This window comes from Haemaphysalis longicornis, unplaced genomic scaffold (assembly GCF_048455015.1).
Source record: "Haemaphysalis longicornis isolate Haplotype H1 unplaced genomic scaffold, Haemaphysalis longicornis Haplotype H1 scaffold_1260, whole genome shotgun sequence".
NCBI classification, from domain to species: Eukaryota; Metazoa; Arthropoda; class Arachnida; order Ixodida; family Ixodidae; genus Haemaphysalis; species Haemaphysalis longicornis.
Window position 1 is genome coordinate 1 of NW_027526229.1, and position 19,022 is coordinate 19,022.

The following is a 19,022-nucleotide window of genomic DNA, read 5'->3' on the forward strand; positions in this document are numbered from 1 at the left end:
CGTGAAATTTTGGAGGGCATCTATACTAATAAATTTCTAACCGTGTACACAATTTCATAAAGAAATGGTTATAAGTTTTTTTAAATAAATATCTAGAGTTTCGGAGTTTTTTTTTTCTTGGGTTAAGGAATATTTGCAGAAATGTTTTTACAGACACAGGTCTGAAACACTTTCCATATGTGCTAAATGCCTAAGGCTTTCTGTTGAACCAAAATAATAATGGCGCCATCAACCGTTGATTTTTAAAATACATTTACATACCACAAACTCCAATTTCAGCCATTTTCAACACAAAAAAGTGTGAATAAAAAAAAACAAATTTTGGTGAGAACATATTAACTCAGATTGAATACATAGCATTGATAAACAGTTCACAAAAAAATGGTTTCAGAAGCATAAATAGTTGAAGAGAAAATATTCCTTTTCTAAGTGGAAATGGCATTTTGAAAAATCCTGCTTTAAAGTTTTTATTTCATTTTTTTTTTTTCGAACCCACGAGGTCGTGGGTTCGCTTCCCGGCCGCGGCGGCCGCTTTTCTGATGGAGGCGAAAAGCAAAAACGCCCGTGTGTACGAGATTTCGGCACACGTTAAAGATCCCCAGGTGGTCAAAATTAATCCCGAGCCCTCCACTACGGCGCGCCTCATTGCCTGCGTTGCATCGGCGCCTTAAACCCTACAATCAATCAATCAATGAGTTCTTAAAATTAAGCAAAGGTGCACTTTGTCTTTGTGGCCCCTTTAACTCACTATCTGTACTTACAGGAGAAGGTTGCATCCGTTCCTTTGCATGTCTGTCCTTTCCCATAAGACATCCTTTGTCCGTCAAGGACAGCACCCGGAAGGGCATCGCCAAGTTCAGTGGAACAGCTCCCCGGTTGATGGAGAACATCAGCTTCACTGCGTGCACAATTTGCACCAATCGATAATAAAAGCATTTTCCAATCCAATCCAATCAGTCATTTTCTACTGTTTGTGTGCTCCCCTGAAACTATTCTACACTCTCTATGGCATTCCAACTTTGCAGGTTCTTAAGCCTAAAATTTTTATACCCACTTTTAAACCACTGACTTGCACTTGACCCCAATAAGAATGCGTCAAACACAGCACTCACACGCACCATCTTTAATCTCGTACTTTCTTGTACTAATGTTTTTAAATTTTCTTTTTTTCCCTCGCACCATAGAAGAGTGGAACAGTTTGCTTGCTAGCAGTTTGCACTCAACTGAACTCATTCACGCAGTAATTTGATTTCATATACCGTTAAAACTAAATCTGTTCCCATGTTTCCCTCCCCAACTTTTCCCCTCATTGCTATTGAATCAAAACATTGTTTATGATTACTGTATTGTTTGTCCCTCCTGCTTTGGCGCCTGGACAGCAATATTTGTAAACAAATAGGTAAATCAATAAATATTCATGTGTGCTGGAATTTTCCATATCGTTTCAACTCCACCAAAAATAAAGCAGGGTGAATTTTATTTAATTCCCTTTCTTTTAACACTAATCATCACCATCTTACGAGTGGCCTCGACAACCACTGTCCCACTTTCTCTTTCCCCCGTTCAGGGTAGAGCGTTAAAACCTAGATGACCCACTAAGCAGTTAAATTAGCTTGGCACACCTTTTTTGAGAGGGAATAACCTTTTTTGAACATCAAAATTGGACCTTGATTTTTGTTTGGCTTCTCCGCAAAGCAGCGTCAACAAGCTGTGAGTTGGCTTTAAGAGGGCCAATGAAGACAAAATACAAGACTGTTTTATTCTAGAGATTTGGTGTTTTCTGGTGCCCTCAGCGCTTGTCCGGCAGCAAACAATGCTTTATTCACTGAGAAATTAAAATGTTTAGGCCAAAATTTCGATTCTCCCACTGCTATTGTGTGTTTGGTGATGTTGGCTATGGCGTATGCAGGGCAAGTACCTAAAACAAAAGTTAGTATGTTGACTAGGACTGCCACCTACAGTGGTGGTGGTGGTAACACGCATTTCTATGTGCAGAGGGTACAAAGATGCCATTTTACACTTTGGAAAATGTTGGTACCTAGGGGAAAGGGGGTGGGTTATGGGAATTTGGGAAAAATAAAATAATGTCTCCAATAGGATAGGAAGCTAGATGAAGTGGTAGAGGCCGGATGTCTCAAGGAAGTTTCGTGGAGCGGTGAGCAGACGTTCTTCGCTTGGATTAGGGAGACTTGGGCAAAGCCAACCATTACGACTGTGGGCTTGTCGTCGACAGTCAGAAAAGCGAGGACAGTCCCACAGATTGTGTGTGGTGTCGTTATCGGCTGAGCAACAGGAACACTTCGGATCACCTAGACTGCCGTATCTTGTAGCGCGAAAATGTGGTGTCCTCGCCAACCCAGTTCGAATGCTGTGGGTGATAGTGCACCATTTCCTGGACCAGAGCTCGAAAATGTCTGGATACTTCACACCTAAAAGCCACCTGTAGCTGTGACTTCCATTCCACCTTGAGGCGGGTGTACAATTCCGAGCTCAAAATAGGCACTGTGATCTCATAGACATCCATCTGCTTATTTTGAGATCCAGATGATAATGCTATGATCGAAGGATGCTCATGCGAGTACGGTTTAGCCCAGGTGATGCAATTTTGCCCAGTTGATGATCCCTTGCGGCTTTTTGTGCAGGTGGACTTTGCCATAGCCAAAAAATATTTTTTACTAGTCTGGTCAGTATCTGCTTTCGTAGATGGCATAATAATACTGCTCGAAGACCATTGTCTGCGCACTATTTTTTTTATGACCGGACTTGTACCTGGTTTACTTTTATGGCTGATTGTAATCCTGCCGTGCAATATTGGGCATGACATGACAGCAAGGATCGTGTACATGGCAGTGACAGTTATGCCAGTTGGCCAGTGTCATGTCAGACAAGCCCAACGGCTGAGCAGTGTCAGCCAGCATAGTGTGTGCTATTGGCACTAACGCTGCTATGTTTATGTGTTCGCTCATAGATTCCATTGTTTACCCCATCATTCTTGCTGCTATATAAAGAATTTGCGCTAAATTTAGACACCAATACCTCGTTCTGCAAGTTTAAAGCCCTGTTTAATTTGCGTTGGATTTTGTCGGCCTCAGCCAATCGCGACTGTCCGCAATACGTCATAAGTTCAGTTTGGAAGAGTCACCGGTGATCCACATAGCTATTCTCTCTGTTTTACTCATTATACAGCTGGTTCGCAAGTTTGCAAAGTGCTGTCAGTGTTATTCTAACGAGGCAATCTTTCATCAAATTCACCAAACTTGCATTTTGCCTTCATAACCCCTGTAAGCGCCGTTGCGTTAGTGCGCGTTTTTTTCTACTCAGTTTGCATGAAGAAAGCTTCGCTTTTTAACCATCTTCATTTTAAGAAAAAAGACAAACCTAAGAAAAGCCAAGTTAAAGCTACTGAACACCCCGGCTCCGCCGTTTCCTCGCATGGCCGATCTTTTTTTTCATGTCGTCAAGCCGCACTTGCAGGTCATTTCTTAATAATTTGGTTCCAGGCCGTACTTACGTTTGGCAGGTTCGCCAAGCTTTTCTTCGGCAACTTGCCGGGAATTAGTGACTTTGAAGGAAACCCCAATACCGAGGAGCGATCTTTCAAGCTCCTCGAGCTCCTGTTCGGTGCTCACGTAGCCACGCCAGTTGTCTTCATCGCTCTCAAGATCGCGCAAATGCGATCGCACTATTGCCTCATCGCTGCCTTCCGCATTCGTCATTTTTTCGTCTCTGGACGCGTGCACTGACACGGTGTTGTCGCGTTGAGTTATCGTAACCCGCGCCCGCGCGGGGCTCGGAGTCCGGACCCGATCTCGTCGGTCTCGTTAGTCTCGTCTTCTTTTCGTCCCGTCGCAGGTCGGATTGGCACGCATCCGACTAAAACCCGCCCGCGACCGCCGCCAAATCGGCCTAAACGCACCAAACTATGCTGGCAACGCTGTCGTTTTTGCCTCAAAACGTCTCCAACTTTGGTCTGAAAAATCGAGAGCCTTTGGCCGTGCTGGCAACATTGTTTTGCGCATTTCTTGCTTGTCCGCATGGAGGCTTGTCCGTCCGCGCGGGCCGTGCTTCTCCGGCGCCGTTTCGACAGAACGGCCGGACGGCCTGTGCGCCTTCGTGGTTTGGAATCGCAGCTTTTACTCCAACTGAAGTTCCTAGGGTCCTACCGAGCCTCACGTCAGTCTGCGCCTCAGCTTCGACGGCGCAAAGTCGGAGACTTCGCTAGCTCGGTTTCGTGGCCGTCAACGTCGGTGGTAGCAACAAGCTCGTGAGGAGGTAAGTGTGTAGACTTGTCACATCGCCCTTTTCATACGGAGAAGAAAACACACAAGGTGATGTTGCCTTTAGTGTTCGTGGTAGAAGTGTAGGCTAATTTCAAAGTGGATAAGCTACGTGCCATTTCTTGCGAAAGCACACCCGAAACACACGCTAGTGTCGTGATGTTTTTCTTTTTTAACTTACAGGCTCATATGCGTAACTGTTGGCTAGAATCTGCTGTGGTGTCACTATGCTTACCACTAGTGGCAGTTATTACATGGAGGCTTACTACGTTAACAGCCGTAGTAAGCAGAACAAGGGTTTTAGATTGCACGCACAAATGTAAAGCAAGCAATGTTTCGGAGACATTTATTTCGTATCATGTGTCATCGAGACGCCGCTCACTGTGCTTTCGTTACAGGGGCTGATAAATTTACACCACAGTCCCAGCATGTGTACGAGTGGCTGATCGGTGAATTGCTGCGTTTCTAAGAGCCAGACCTACCTCAAGAGACTGCTTGACCATGCCTTGGCATACAGGGTGCCACTGTTCTCATTGCGGATGTAAGTGTTTCGCCGAATCTGTGCTCCCGATCCTGTTTTTCGTAGACAGTGCAGTGCAAGTATATTTCTGTTGAGGAGCCGCATATATATGTGGCGTGCGTGTGTGTGTGTGTGTGTGTGTGTGTGTGTGTGTGTGTGTGTGTGTGTCTCGATACAATTTGCACCTGTCCTCACAATTTCTGTTCTAATTTTTTTTTAAACAGAATGGAGAATTTTCAGCGTTTGTATGCAGGAGTTGGAAGATGGAATTTATTTCACGGAATGCATGTCATGACTTATTCTGTTGGAGGGAAAGCGCAATAGAGATACTTGATGCTTTCAATGAACAAATACTGTGTAGCATGTGGTGGGCCCACTTAACACACTCACGTTTGATTCCCGACAGTTGGTGTTGAGTGTACGTAATGCAGCTGCTTCTCTTTTTCAATTGCTATAATCGCACTACAAGGGTTGCTGAGCATGGTCGTTTTATAGGTTATTGAATTGCTAAAGATTGCAATTTACTAACGTAATTGCACTTCAGCAGAAATTTTCTCAAGCAATACAAGTGTGGTTTCGAAATTCCAGGAGTCTCGTAGGTAATCAAAGAATAGGTAGCAATCGCTACTTTTCGCTAACACGGGGCACTTCTTGGCCGGTCTCACATCACTAGACGAGAATTTTTCTCGCATTGCTCATGCTATAGCCATCGTCCTGAGCCCATTTGTGTACACTGTAGAACAAGAACTAAGGCCTGCCTGCTGCATTTCCAATTGCTGCTATCTTGCTTTGTCCATATCCATTTGTTGCCCCTGGGTTTTCTTCTCTCACACCCCTCCACTGAATGGTGTCTTCTTCAGGCCTCTCGTTCCTTGGTGGCATTGTCATAGGTGTGAGCAAGCTTTCATGCGACAAAAGGTGCTTTCGAACGAGTAGGTCATGCCAAATTCTTTGATGAAAAATTAATCCTGAAAGCAATGTTTGACTTCGATCTTTACATACAGGTGCCGTCATAAGTGGAGCACGGGAGCTGCGGCCGAATTGTATCGGAGCGCCGTGTAGCTGCACCGGCGGTAAATGAAAGCACGAGAACACGCATGCACGCCTGCCGACGGCGATAGCCCATCTGTACTTCTCAAACCACTTTTTTTAACCTGGCTTCAAGCATTGTTCGCAGCATACTGGTCTCGGCGATGGCGCTGATAGCGTACACACGTAAAAATATTTGAATGAAAAACTCACTACAAATTCCCGTGACAGCGCGCCGCTTCTCCGGCAGCTGGAAGTGCGCCAGAGACGCTGCCAGAATCGTCTCTGTTATCGTTGCCGAGAGCGGCACTGTGCTGCGAGCAATGCTCGAAGCCAAATTTAAAAAGGGGTTTGAGAGGTATAGATGGGCCATCGCCGTCGGCAGGCGCACATGCGTGTTTTCGTCCTTTCATTTACCGCCGGTGCAGCTACACGGCGCTCCGATACAGTTCGGCCACAGCTCCTGTGCTCCAATTATTTATGACGGCACCTGTACACAGTCACAGACTGAATTTTTAGATTGTCCAATCATTCAGACACGTCAGTGGCGCTGTTGTCCACCCTATTGTGCCAGTGTATAACGACATCTGAAACTTAATATGCTGAAGCCATTCACCATCTGATTTTTCTGACTTTTTGTTTGCCGTGACGAGAGGTTAAAATGGCAACAACCGCAGGATCCCTATTGCAGTTCGCTTTATCCTACAGCCTTCAACTAGAATTTTCATGTACCACCCTCTGCTAACCACTTTTTTTTTACTTCATATTTTGGCCATGCAGCATATGAAGAAAAGATAAGACGGTAGAAGAGAGAGAAGGGGTACAAAATCACAGGTAGTCAGGAAATTGATGCCCACAACGGAGAAACTTGTGATGCTTCCATGTGAAGGAGGAGAAAGAGCAGGCTCAGAAGAAGTTGTCCAGTGCCAACCTCCTCTGAGCCTGCTCTTTCTCTTCCTTCACATGGAAACGTCACAAGTTACTTCGTTGGGGGCATTTACTGTGCGTTAGATATCTGCTTTTGGCATTTCTTTTTTTGCTCTGACCCTGGTTTCTACACACGATTATTACCAGTGAGATTTCGTTCTCTGTGTACATTCGTTTTTTCAACTGCTCTCACATTCCCTAGAAAGTTTGAACAATTGGTCAGCTTGTTCATTCATTTAATCTTGCATAACATATTAACTAGAGATGTGCGAACAGGAAATTTCGAACTGTGCATAAAATACAAATAGCAAAAACTGACTGGATTGAATGAATCAAATATATTCGAATACAGATATCTTTTTCATTGTTTATAGAGTTTTTAAAACAAAGTGACAAAAAGATAACTTAGGCAGTCGTCAGGACCTGAGGCATTAGAATATTTATGTATCGCTAGGAAAATGGTACAAAAAATGGCAAGTAAACGGCAACCACATGCAGCGACGGCAAAACGTAACTCAATGGGTACAGCAAACTGGTAGTGTGGATGACGGTGACAAGCGAAAATGTTTATAACCAGGTTGCTAAGGGAGTTGACAGCAGAAGGCGACGGGCTGACGCCGCCGCTTGCTTTTTGCTGGACAGAAGCAGCCCACAAGTGAGCAGCAGTGACGAACGACGACGACGGAGGGCATTGGCGGCAGTTTGATCATTTTTTGCACTTGTTGCTGTCACTCGTGCTATCTGTTTGGTGTACCCATTGAGTTACAGTTCTCACGTCGCTGCGTGTGGTTGCCCCTTAAAAGATTAAGACAGTATGGAAAGGCAGCGGAATGAAATTTGTTTTACCCTGCCGTGGAAAATGCAGTTTCCTCAACATGTTGTGACCAGAGAAATTATACAGTTGGCTACCATTAGTACAAAGTCCGCAACAAAAAAACAGAAGGCACAATAGCGCATTGCCATTGGTCCGCAAAAATCTTCTCTTCTTGGTTTTGTTTTGTTGCCTATTCGAATGTGACACAGCTTGCCGTGATAGCTCAGACTTGTGGTGAAAATCGAAGCCTGAAGCTTTCACCGCGCAAACTGTTGCACGGAGCTGTGCGCAACAAAGAAGGTTGAGGGCCTCAAAAGAGAGATTCTTAGACTGGCACAAGTCTCAAGTGACCGGCTGCTTTATCAGGTATGCGCTGCCTCGGTTGTGATGGTGCCAACATTGCAGGACACGGCCGGTGTTTTGACGCTTTAAAATTTCCAATTTTATCAAGATGTGATGTTCACCTTGATGCTTTTTATTCGAAATAACTTTCAATTAATCGAAAAATTGGGTTTCAGCTTTAAATTACCAAGCAATTTCTTCTACTGAATTGAATGTAACATTGGTGGGGCAAGAGCATTGCTTCCAATTACCTGAAAATTCCAATTAGGTGATGATCAAGCGTCGACTGCATTTGAATGGCTTGCTCCAGGCATTGAAAAGAGGTTAGGTACGTTAGTGGTTGGTATGACCTTTACTTTAATGCAAGCATTCCCAGCAAGTAATAAACCTTGGTTTCTCACTCATACCACCATATTGATGGGAAACTTCTTTCCAGTTTATAAATTTTGCCCAGGTAGCGTTGCTCCTCAGCCAACATTGGCTGCCAGAGTTCCACTCTTGCGCAAGTCTTTTGTGGTAGGCTTTCTTGCATGGCTTCGGCGTCGTGCCAAAAAAGCTAACACTAAAGAAAATGTCATGCAGTGAAGCTTGGAAGTCTGCATGTCATGTGGCAGAGCCAACTATTATTTCTGTATTAATGAGCTGCAAACCTTATCTGCTCCATGAGGATAAATATTTAGTGTTATAAGCAGTGAAGAGCCACTATATTCCCTGGGTACACATGGAGCATGGCTTACAAGGAGAAATAACATACAAAACGAAAGCAAGTCCTTGGTGGCTCCACAACACTGCAGGGCACCATAGCCTCCCAGCTGAAGCTATCAGATTGCGTGGTATTCATCGGAGCTGTCTGGGGACCTCATGACTCGTGCCTCAACAGTGCACCAGGCGAACCTATCAGTTTACGTGATGTTTGTCGAAGGTATTGGAGTTACTAGCACCGTGTCTCGGTATGGAATGTGGTTCGACATCGGGTGTACTGCTAGATTCTGCGCCAGCTAATACAACATATAAATAGACATCTCATTTTTTAAAATGTTTATACCCGTGGTGGACTTACTTCTTTTACCCATTTTTAACTGTAAAACTGATGCTTCACTTAATTATTCTACTACTTCGAGTAAAGTGGATCAGGAAATTTGTAATGCAAGTGAAAGGTGTCGTGACCATACCACTTTTTACCTTCTGTCTTGCATGCTCATGCTCCCAGCGCTGCTGCAGCAGCAAAAAAGAAATGTAAGGAAAAACAGGAAAACACACTTTTTAAAAATGAAAAAGGGCTGGAGTTATACAGCTGTATATCATACTCTTCCTGACTGGGATAGATTGAACAAACTTCAGAACCAACCAAATTTCAGAACTGTTCAGCTACAGAAATAATTTCTTTGCAACGCAGCTTGCTAAGGCAATCTGCTTGCCATTTCTTTTTTAGAGCGCACCTCTTAAGAGGCCAACTGCACTCAAATTTCACCTCGACCAAATTTATTTTAATGTCTAGTAAGTACCCCAACATCAGCTGGGACACGAGTGGTAGCCCCGTGAACTGCCTCGTTAATCAGTCAGAAGCGTTTAAAAAAGCTCCACCGCAGACCACGCTGCACCTGCCGGCAGATTGCGTAAACAGCCATGACACGCCTGTGACGCTCCAGCTGACGGTGGCTTCTTCCTCTGGCCAGCCATGCAGCTAGAGAACCGGTCAAGCTCTGCTGTGAACACTTCACCCGTTTGCTGCCCCGCACGCCGTCTGGCCGCTTGCTGGATGGCTGCAATGTCATTTTAATGGCCGCGCTCTCCTCGATTTCGGTTTCAAAATCGCCGGTTTTTGCTGACCGCTTGCGGCGTCCACACGCGTATTTCAGCCGTTGTATTTTGCATCTTGCTTTCTTTTTCAGCAGACTATACGGAAATGGTGTTTTCAAGAGGTCGAAATTTTGAATGCAGTTGGCTTTAAGTGCCTGCTTGACTCCTGTGGTTTCGTGTGGCCGTCGACTTTGTTGTAACCGAACGAAGAAGAGGGCACTGGAGATAAATGAGATAGAGCAAGCAGGAAGGCGGAGGAGGAAAGTAAAATGAAAGTGTGAAAGGGAGGGGAGTACGCAGAGGCCACGCGAGACATGCTCAGTGGCACCGAGGCGCTCGCTTCCTGAGACACGATCACTTCCTGAGACACAGCAGCTACACGCTGTCGCCGAGAAGACTGCAGTTTGCACTGCGCTCCAATTTTGCATTAGGAAGTATCGTATTCTTGAGCCGTCTTTTTTTCGTTGATGATTATTCCTAGCGCAGTGTTCAGAAAAGTTTGCAGTATCCTAGTTTTGTATCATGTTTACTTTTAGCGCACCCAATGCAGATATGCTGCTACCAATAATCTCAAAATCACACACCGTAAACAGCTCACTGCAATTGAAGAACAAAACACACTTGGTCTGCCGACAGTATTCAGCACATTTATTTTGCATTCCGAGTTTTCGAATGATACTTCAGCTTTATGTGCACAGAGGGCAAAGGTATCATCAGGTTGGACTCCAATGTGCCAGTGTATTTTTCCAACAATGCTCCAACCATACACAAGAAATCGCTGTTTCTGAACCAAAAGAAAAAAAAACAAGCTATTCTTGGTTGCCCGCCGCTTTTCTTGTTTTTTTTTTTGTCAGATTCATAGCTTGTTCTATTTCACCCGTTTGGAGAATGCAGAAATTTGTGGAAGCTTACCTCAGGTGTTACATACACCTGATGGAACATAGCTTGCACCACATGAAAAAGACAGTGAAAACGTGACTGTTACCAATGGCTGGTCACACATAAAGGAACGTATAAATGCGGGGCTTTCTTGAAAGAAAACTAGCAGCAAGCCACAGTCAGCAGCAGCGGCATGACGGAAAAAAAGCGCGCTTACCAACCGAAAGACAGCGTAGCTAAATAACATGTTGTCACCAATACTTAACAAGAGATTAGGTCGAACACTGTATACAAATCTGCTTGTATGCATTTAAAATTTGCCGCCAATCTACCATGCTGAAGCAACTGCTACAAGCACATTCTACAATTGCTACAAGTGCACCATGATTTGCTACAGCGGATTTCGCGTTTTTGTGGATTAATACCATGCTATTTTGGCTTTCTCAGTTACCATTTCATATTTGCTTTCTTTTGAAGCTTAACGAGTACCCAGATCGCAATAATTGTAAGTGGCCGCTAAATTTAGCGAAATGTCGATGCTGGTCTGGTAACATTGATGTAAACAAACATTCAAGATGGCGGCGCCTATGTATGCTTACGGCAATTGAGTTATCGAACTCAAATACCGCTTATTCATTAGTTACGGTCTATAGTACGCTGTTTTTGATCTTAAGTGACGCACCCGAAGCCGGAAAAGCTTCGGAGCCTAGCGGTTCTGTACAGCTAACATGTGTAAAGTACTAACATTAGCCAGTGGAAGAGGCCGAACTGCTTACCGGCGTTGTCGCACGTCCCGTGGCTGTAACTTGGTTGCTTCATTGGGTCTCTTCGATTTACAGTCTCGGACTCGCCGTGGGTAGTCCGCGGGTAGTCCGAGGATTCCCCGAAGTCAGGGATACATGGGAAAATCGAATGCCGGACTGCTTCTCGGGGAGTCCGCGGCGAGTCCGAGACTGGAAATCAAAGAGCCCTACTGTTTGCGGTTGCGCCGTTGTTTTTATAGTACTCCTTGGATGTTCAGGCATGATTTGCAGTCAGTGTAACTTGCCTTGTGGCATCGATTTCGTTAAAAACTACGTAGAATGACCGTTACGATGTGCCGATGTTCGGATCAAGAACTTGCAGTGACGATGCGATGACGATTGGATGTCTTGCGAGTAACGATTGTGCGAATCAGTCAGTGATCGAATATTATCCTCTAAACATTTAAATTTGATTAAATCTGATTTTTATGGGGTTAAAATTTACGAATAAATTTGTGTTAACGTATGATCCCATTGGACCGCGGTAAGGCGAGGGCGACAATCGCAAAAATTGCTCACTGCATCGGTGGCGCAGCTGGTTGTGCGGACGTTCAATGGGCGTGTGTAGCGAAAATAAGAAGTTCATTAAACACTGAAAGCGTGCGTAATAGCCGAACATAATAGACAGGACGAGATTGCAATAGACGTTTGCATGTCTTGGAACATGCAGTGAGCACCTTGCTTACACATTGGTTGACTTCCCAGACCAAACGAATATGGTGCTTTTTGCTTAAGCTATCACGTATTACTTCACATGGAGTAACCTGGAATGCTATACTCGTACACTGCAGGGTTTCGTTACGTTCCAATGTCCATGCAATTCATCCAGTACCAGCACCCCACTGTCACTCAGCTGAATGCTGGGAGTGCCACATTTTATCAGAAAATGTGATGTGTACCTGACTATATCAAAATTTTCCTGTATCCACAGTACAGACGTCAGGAGTTCCTCCACCACAATTTCATCTGGCTAGTCTTACCTTCGGGTGGTGTTGCAGTTGCCAAGGCTAAAATGCATTGGCTAGGAAGCTATACACAAGTTTATGTATCTGGCCTATGCCACTAGTGCATATGTATACAACATATGCTGGCACACATATATACATGCACCAGCATATATGCTTACAGAATGCAATGCATGCCGGATGAGAAAAATTTGTTTACCTAATGTGAATCGATGTGGTAGCGCTCGAACAGTCACTAAGCACTGCTTAGGGCATGTGTAGCATGCTAAGCACTACTTAGTGACTGTTACTTATCTTGCTTTGTGCAACTAGTTGAGCCACTATTCTGGGTTCAACACTTCATGATGACCTTGGCATTGTTTACTCTGCGAAGTTCTAAATGCGTGATAATGAGCACTAATATCAGCTGAATTACATGGCCTCTCTCCCTGAAACTATTGGAAGGTGATAAAGGCGATACGCTACCCTACCCCCAGACGATAAGGCCATGTAAGCTGGATCCTGACTATATATACCCTAGCCTCCTCCTCTTACTGCCGTCTCTGTGCAGTTACTGCACTCTCCATTGGTTCTTGCAGCAACTGCTGTACCTAGCATACCCGAGGCCCTGGGCATTGCCTAGAAAAGCTCGTTTGCTCACTTAACATTCTTTCGCTCTGTGAACTTTTGTTATGCCCTGGATGCGGTCTAACAGAAGGGAAAATGTTTGGGCATGTTGGTTCATACTCTCACGAGAAACATAGCGCAGTAAAAACAGAATAAGTCGAGGACCGGACAAGTGCAAGGTTTCAACAAATGCTTTATTGCAGGGCCAGCACATATAAAGACATCTGGCTCGTAAGAGGAGAAAAGAAAAAATCAATAAACAACAAAATATGAGATAAAACCCGCCACATGCCGCCTACACCAGGAAATCAAGCTCTGGCTTTGATAAAGCCACAGACAGTCTACGGACACACTGATCACCAGAACATGCTATCTCACTTGCTTCCACAAGTTTCTCGTCAGCCCAGAGCAGTGGTAATGCAAAACAATTGTCTGGTCGTACATGGGATAACAAAGGTTTCCCGATACACACATTTTACAATGGGCAGCCAGGTGGCTGTTAGTGGGATCAATGTCTTGTTCACAGCTCCGAACAGGCTTTTGGGCTTGTGCAGGTTAACCTGCCTATAACGCGTGTGCAAAAACCGGTCTGCTCTAAGCTGGTACGCAGGGGGCATCATGCTGTCTATAAAATTTCACTCTCATGTGGCAGCGACTATACTGGCCAAACAAGCAGATATTTGAATGTCCATTTAAGAGTACAAGAATAAAGTAAGCAGCGTTGCTACTGACGGCCAGCGGGCTGCCCATTGTAAAAAGTGTGTATCGGGATACCTGTGTTATCCCCTGCACGACGAGATGATTGCTTTGCATTACCACCAGTCTGGACTGACGAAAGAACTTGTGGAAGCAGCTGAGATGGCATATTCCGGTGATCAAAGCATCAATAGACCATCTGTGGCTTTACGAAAGCTAGAGATTTATTTCTTGGCGTAGGTGGCGCGTGGTGGTTTTTGTCTCATCTTTCGTTGTTCGTTTTGATGTTTTCCTTTCTTTCTCTCCTATTATGAGCCAGATGTTTTTATAAGCGCAGGTCCTGCAATAAAGCATTTGTCGAAAGTTAGCTCTTGCCCCGGCCTCACCTTGTCCTTTGTTTCTACTGCACTGTGTTTTCTGTGTGGTCTAACATTGTTACACTCTTTTTTTCTGTCTTGCAAGTCACTTTTTTGTTCCATGCCCATTGACCCCACACTTTGACAAAATGACAGATGCGATTCGATAAGGTAGGGCACCTACCAAGCTTGGGCTAAAATTTATCCGTACTACTTGCATCACTACACGCCGTCAAAGCCGCCACTGACTCGGGGCAGGAGCTGCACCCCGCTAAGGAGAGGGTGAGGAACAATGAGCGGGATCGCAACTGTGCTTACAAGAAGATGTGGACCTCACTAATGTAAGAAAGTCATGAAGTAGTGCAGCTTCTTATGTGCGACAGTTATGAACTAGTAGAATGCCACTGTTTCTGTTCCACATCATCATTCCTTCCCTCGGTCTTGTCATCCTTGTCATGCTGGCCATGCAATCCAGCAAGATGAAGAGAACACACCTCCCTTCCAAAGGGGCAATGTTATGTCACCCATGCCTCATTGACATGAAGCCTCCATTAAGGAGTGCATGTGTGTTTGCTTATGCATACGTGAAATCGCAGTGTGCCCTGCAATCCTTTAAAAGGAGAAATTGATTTTTTTTTCCCCCTGCAATCCCTTGTCTAACTCTTACTGCACATTTTTTTTTCTTTTGCCAGCAGGGAGCCACAAGCCAGGTAGCAACAAACTTGGTGCAGATTGGTACCACTGGTGTTGTGTCCCTGGAGCGAGCTAAGAACTTCTGTTCGTGGTCAGCGGGGTAGAGTGTCTCATCTGTTTGAGCTTTGGACTGGAGCCATGGCACTTGCAGAGCAACAAGAAGAAAGCGATTGTTGTGGAGCAATTCAGTGACATTTTGTTGCTCATGCCCTGCCAAAGGGCACAAAGAAAAGTTTTACGAAGAGTTACTGACACTGCTAAACTTTTTTCTTAGCGTGTACATATGACAGTACTTAGTGGTGCCTTGCATCATTCAGCACTGAATTTTATCATTTTGGCTCTGAAAGAATTTCTATCTCTGTTATAAGAAATTTTAAGTTTACATTGCTGTCAGCACATATATTTAATGAAGCTTGCTTTCTTTTCCGTACAGCTGTTAAAATTTGTAGGTTAATGCACGGAAGCCATACTTGAGCTGTAATGCATACCATAGTTGCAGACTATCGGCTAATTAAACCAGTTGGTGCATTAATGTTGTCTAAGACTTTGCGCACGAAGGCAATTTTGTTTGCCTTCATAAGAAAAACGGCTGCTCTAGAAATGCACACCTCGTGCAACTGTTTTAATGACAGCGGCGGAGTGAGGAATGTGGTTAAAAAACAATTGAGAAGGGGTTTATGAAAAACAGTTTTGCTCCGACCAACTTTATATACAGTGACCTCCCATGCTCACCGATGCCAAGTGTTTTTTTTCTCCTTGTTTGGCCTTTTTTAGTTCTTTCCTATGCCAGTGCACCAGCTTGTGCTGCTTGTGATCCCCATTGAAGCATTGTGAGCTATTTGTCCGCCTGTTGTCAATGGTATTTCGCCTCCTCCTCAGTTTGTTGCACTTATTATAGGCTCATTGACACTGCGGCAAGTACACCTGTGGGCTCGACAGTGTGCTTCAGTGAATCGCTTTCTAAATGCGAAAATATTACTTGCTATGTTGCGAAACGCTTGCACCCGGTCGGTGTGCACAGAATGCACATTCAGATATTGTCTGCAAAAAGCGTCCACAACAGCTGACAATTTCCTAATGCATTCCTAACATTCCACGTCACAGAATGGTGCGCACATCCATGGCATTCCATGGATGGTTGTTCCATGGCGTGGACCAGAAAGAAATAAACAAGAAGCACTTGGTGTGCACTGTTGCATATACTGCTGCAGAAAAAGAAACATTTGGCACTTGGTCAATTCCGATTTCCTTGCAACACGCTCCGTAAGACGTGCAACACCAAAATAAATGTGCTTCAAATAAATTGCTCCCGCAATCTTTGTTGGCCCTCTGCTTCAGTCGAGGCAGTGCCGCAGCAGCATGGATAGTGACTCTGTAATGAGTGGCTGCACCGAGTGCACTGTCGGGATTGTAGGCTATAGGCGGCATTGGCGGAACGCTCAACAACAAACCAAGCCATAAAAGACGCTGTCGTGCTCTCATCCTGTTAGAATATGATGAGATCCTGTGCAATTTTCTTGCGTTGCACTTTGACTCAACCCGATGGTTTACTGAGCAAGGCCAGCAGCGGCATGGCAAAAGCATTTTCTTTTTGTTTGGTTCTTATCGCTTTGGTATACGGGCGTGGCTCAAAAAGATATCACGAAGATAACTGTGTACGGTTCTCATCGCCGGCCCTGACCAGGGCCAACTCTCGTATACCCAACTTTGCCATTTGTAGGGCTGGCAAGCCACCTTGAGGACGGTGCTACACGAGTGGCACAGTTTATGTGAAAGAGCCGCAGCCCCTGAAGAAGCTTGGATCAACTAGTGCTCCTGCAGCTGGAAAATTGTTATGCTCCCGCGCAAGAATGACAGCATTTCCATGCTTTAAATGGCCAATTTGGAAATGCTTTGCACAAACTCAAGCGTTCCTGTCAAATTTCACATGTGCACAAATGACTGTCACGCCAAAAGAAAGCTTCTCCATGTAGAGCCAAGGTCGGTAAAGGTTATGAATGTTTGAATGAATGGGAATGCTCAAAAATTAATGGTAGTCGAGCCAGACAGTGTGGTACCCGTGTGGTTTAGTTGTATACGTTGACTTTTCCATTGGTGAGAGTCAGGTCTGGACGAGCCATTGTATTCTAGGTGCTGACCGGTGATATACATACTAACTAGAACGGTCGGTTGTTATTGGTACAGCCACTACATTTCGTGCCAACAGTCACTGTGAGCAAAGTGAAGCTGGTGAGGTTGGAGATTATTTAGCACCACCTGATGGAGTGCGCCGTCCCTACCCAGCAATTTTCAGCACGCTGGCCCTCATTGTCGCCGGCTGCCATGGGAAGGTCGCTATCTATGAAGCCAGCCTGGTTTTAGCCGCAGCGCAGTAAAAAAAACAGCGCAGAAGGAAAGATTCTTTCATTCATCCTCTTCACTAACCATACACATAATCCACATGGATTATATGTGTATTGTTGTTGAAGTGCAGTTGCAGCATGCCAGGATTTAATTTTGAATGGGTACGTGTTTGCCTCTCATGGCCATTGCTATTCTTTAATAGACTGTAGTTTTGTTTTGTACACCTCATTGTAACCACACAAATGGCGTGTACAGTGCATTTGTGTAAATAAAATTTATTTACAAGTGCGATTCCTTTTCTTGTGTTGCACCTTTTCAATATAGTTTGTATCTACTTGTCCAAGTGTCAGTCCTACAAGTAACCTTCATTGCCAGGTCCTGCCTAACAGATTAAAATGAAAATATGGCAGCAAAGCAAGTCATCAAACCTACTTTATTTTTCACTAAGTGCATACAGAAAATTTTCACTGAAGAACTGTCTGTTGGTCTGTGTACACTAGCTGGCCGGAAAGGCCTCCATGGAAGTATTACAAATTGAAGGAGCTCCCATTCGTAACATGACTGGGACAACAACTCGACCGAAATGTTTATAGAGGTGGCACAACTTTGCACTGCTACAAAGAGCGCTGCCTACCTGTCTGCTATTTTTGTCTGAAAAGGCAATATCTGGTGTACACCATGGTTTGCTCACTGTTGAAAACAATACCCCAAATTCTGAAAGGCTGCAATAAAATAACACTGGCCTGTCAAAGCAGCACTAAATTTTTGAGTCTTAATATTAAAATCTGAAAGTAAAGGTCCTATATTGGTCTATGTAACTGAGCAACCCCGACAGCTGAAACTTGTACCGTTTTTGTGTGTGTGGGAGTGGGGGGGAGAGGATTTGTTCAACTTGTGTGCCGAAGCTGCACATGCACCTCGAAGCACACCATATTGGGGGCTATGGATCAATTTTGACTACTTGAGGACCTTGAAATGTGCAGCAAAAATCTCTACACAACGGTTTTCTTTTTTGCCTCTACCAGAAAAATGGCTGCCATGGCTGGGATTGAACCCACATCTTTGATCATGGCAGTGAAACATCCTAGCCACTGGGCCGTTACAGTGGGTAGTACATAATGGTTTTAATTTAAACTGGATCTATTTTTTGTTAGCAGAAACGTAATTTAAAACAGAACAAAAAGTGCTTTTGGTAATTTTTGCTTGCATCAAAATACCTGCTAAGGTTCCCTACAGAACGCACAGCTCCTTAAGTTGTATCAAGCTATAGAACACATGGCAGATCCTGAAGACGTTTTTCAGAAGATCGCAAAATAGAGACCCACGATTAAGGCAAATGTGTTATCCAAACTTATATGGACTGAGCTTTCAAAATGTAAGCAGTGAGAAAATGCGATACCCTGGAACACATGAACGCAATAGCCTAGAAACTTCTAACAGCACCTCTAAAGTGAGTGACCTAGCGTAAATTATGCTGTGTTTTTCCTATTTTGATTATGCCTCAGGCAGGGCCACATTTAGTCAGGAAAGCCAGCTTGCAACTGTGACGTCCGGCTGGATATCACAGGTGCCACGCATGTATACCTCAGTTAATGCTATTTTGCTACTATATAGAGCAAATGGCAGATTTATGCTGTACGCTTCTTCTATCCGAAGTGCAATTTTACCGTTCTAGGTATTCAAAATTTACGAACAGAGCTATAAAAGTTTGCTCTGCCATACAACATGCTATCCTTCAAGCTTCACCACAACGAACGCCTGTTCGGGTCGGCTTTTCTGCACGACAACTAAGCCTTGCAAGAAAGCCTAATGCACGCAACACCTTGAGCAAAGCCAGAGTGGTAACTCTGCTGTACAGTAACTGAAGTGGAATGTTACCTGTGCAAAGTTAATAAGCCGGAAAGAAGTGTCCGGCCAATGGGATGGCATGAACGAGAAATTGAGTTATTACTTGTTGGCTATGCCTCGGTAG

At 44.5% G+C, this 19,022-nt stretch overlaps 1 protein-coding gene and 1 long non-coding RNA gene across 2 annotated transcripts; one reads left to right on the forward strand and one right to left on the reverse strand.

Annotated features, from left to right (window-relative positions):
• Positions 1 to 761: 761 nt before the first annotated feature.
• LOC144163636 (uncharacterized) lies at positions 762 to 3,832 on the reverse strand (the record flags this gene model as incomplete). The annotated part of the gene is made up of 2 exons (XM_077694437.1): positions 3,512 to 3,832; positions 762 to 898 (listed from the first exon to the last, which is right to left on the reverse strand). Coding segments are annotated over exons 1-2 (342 nt in total), but the record flags the coding sequence as incomplete, so codon positions are not given.
• Positions 3,833 to 4,047: 215 nt separating this feature from the next.
• LOC144163637 (uncharacterized) lies at positions 4,048 to 17,320 on the forward strand. The gene is made up of 3 exons (XR_013320960.1): positions 4,048 to 4,272; positions 4,676 to 4,818; positions 14,707 to 17,320. It is a non-coding gene; the product is annotated as an uncharacterized LOC144163637 (long non-coding RNA).
• The last annotated feature ends 1,702 nt before the right edge of the window (positions 17,321 to 19,022 follow it).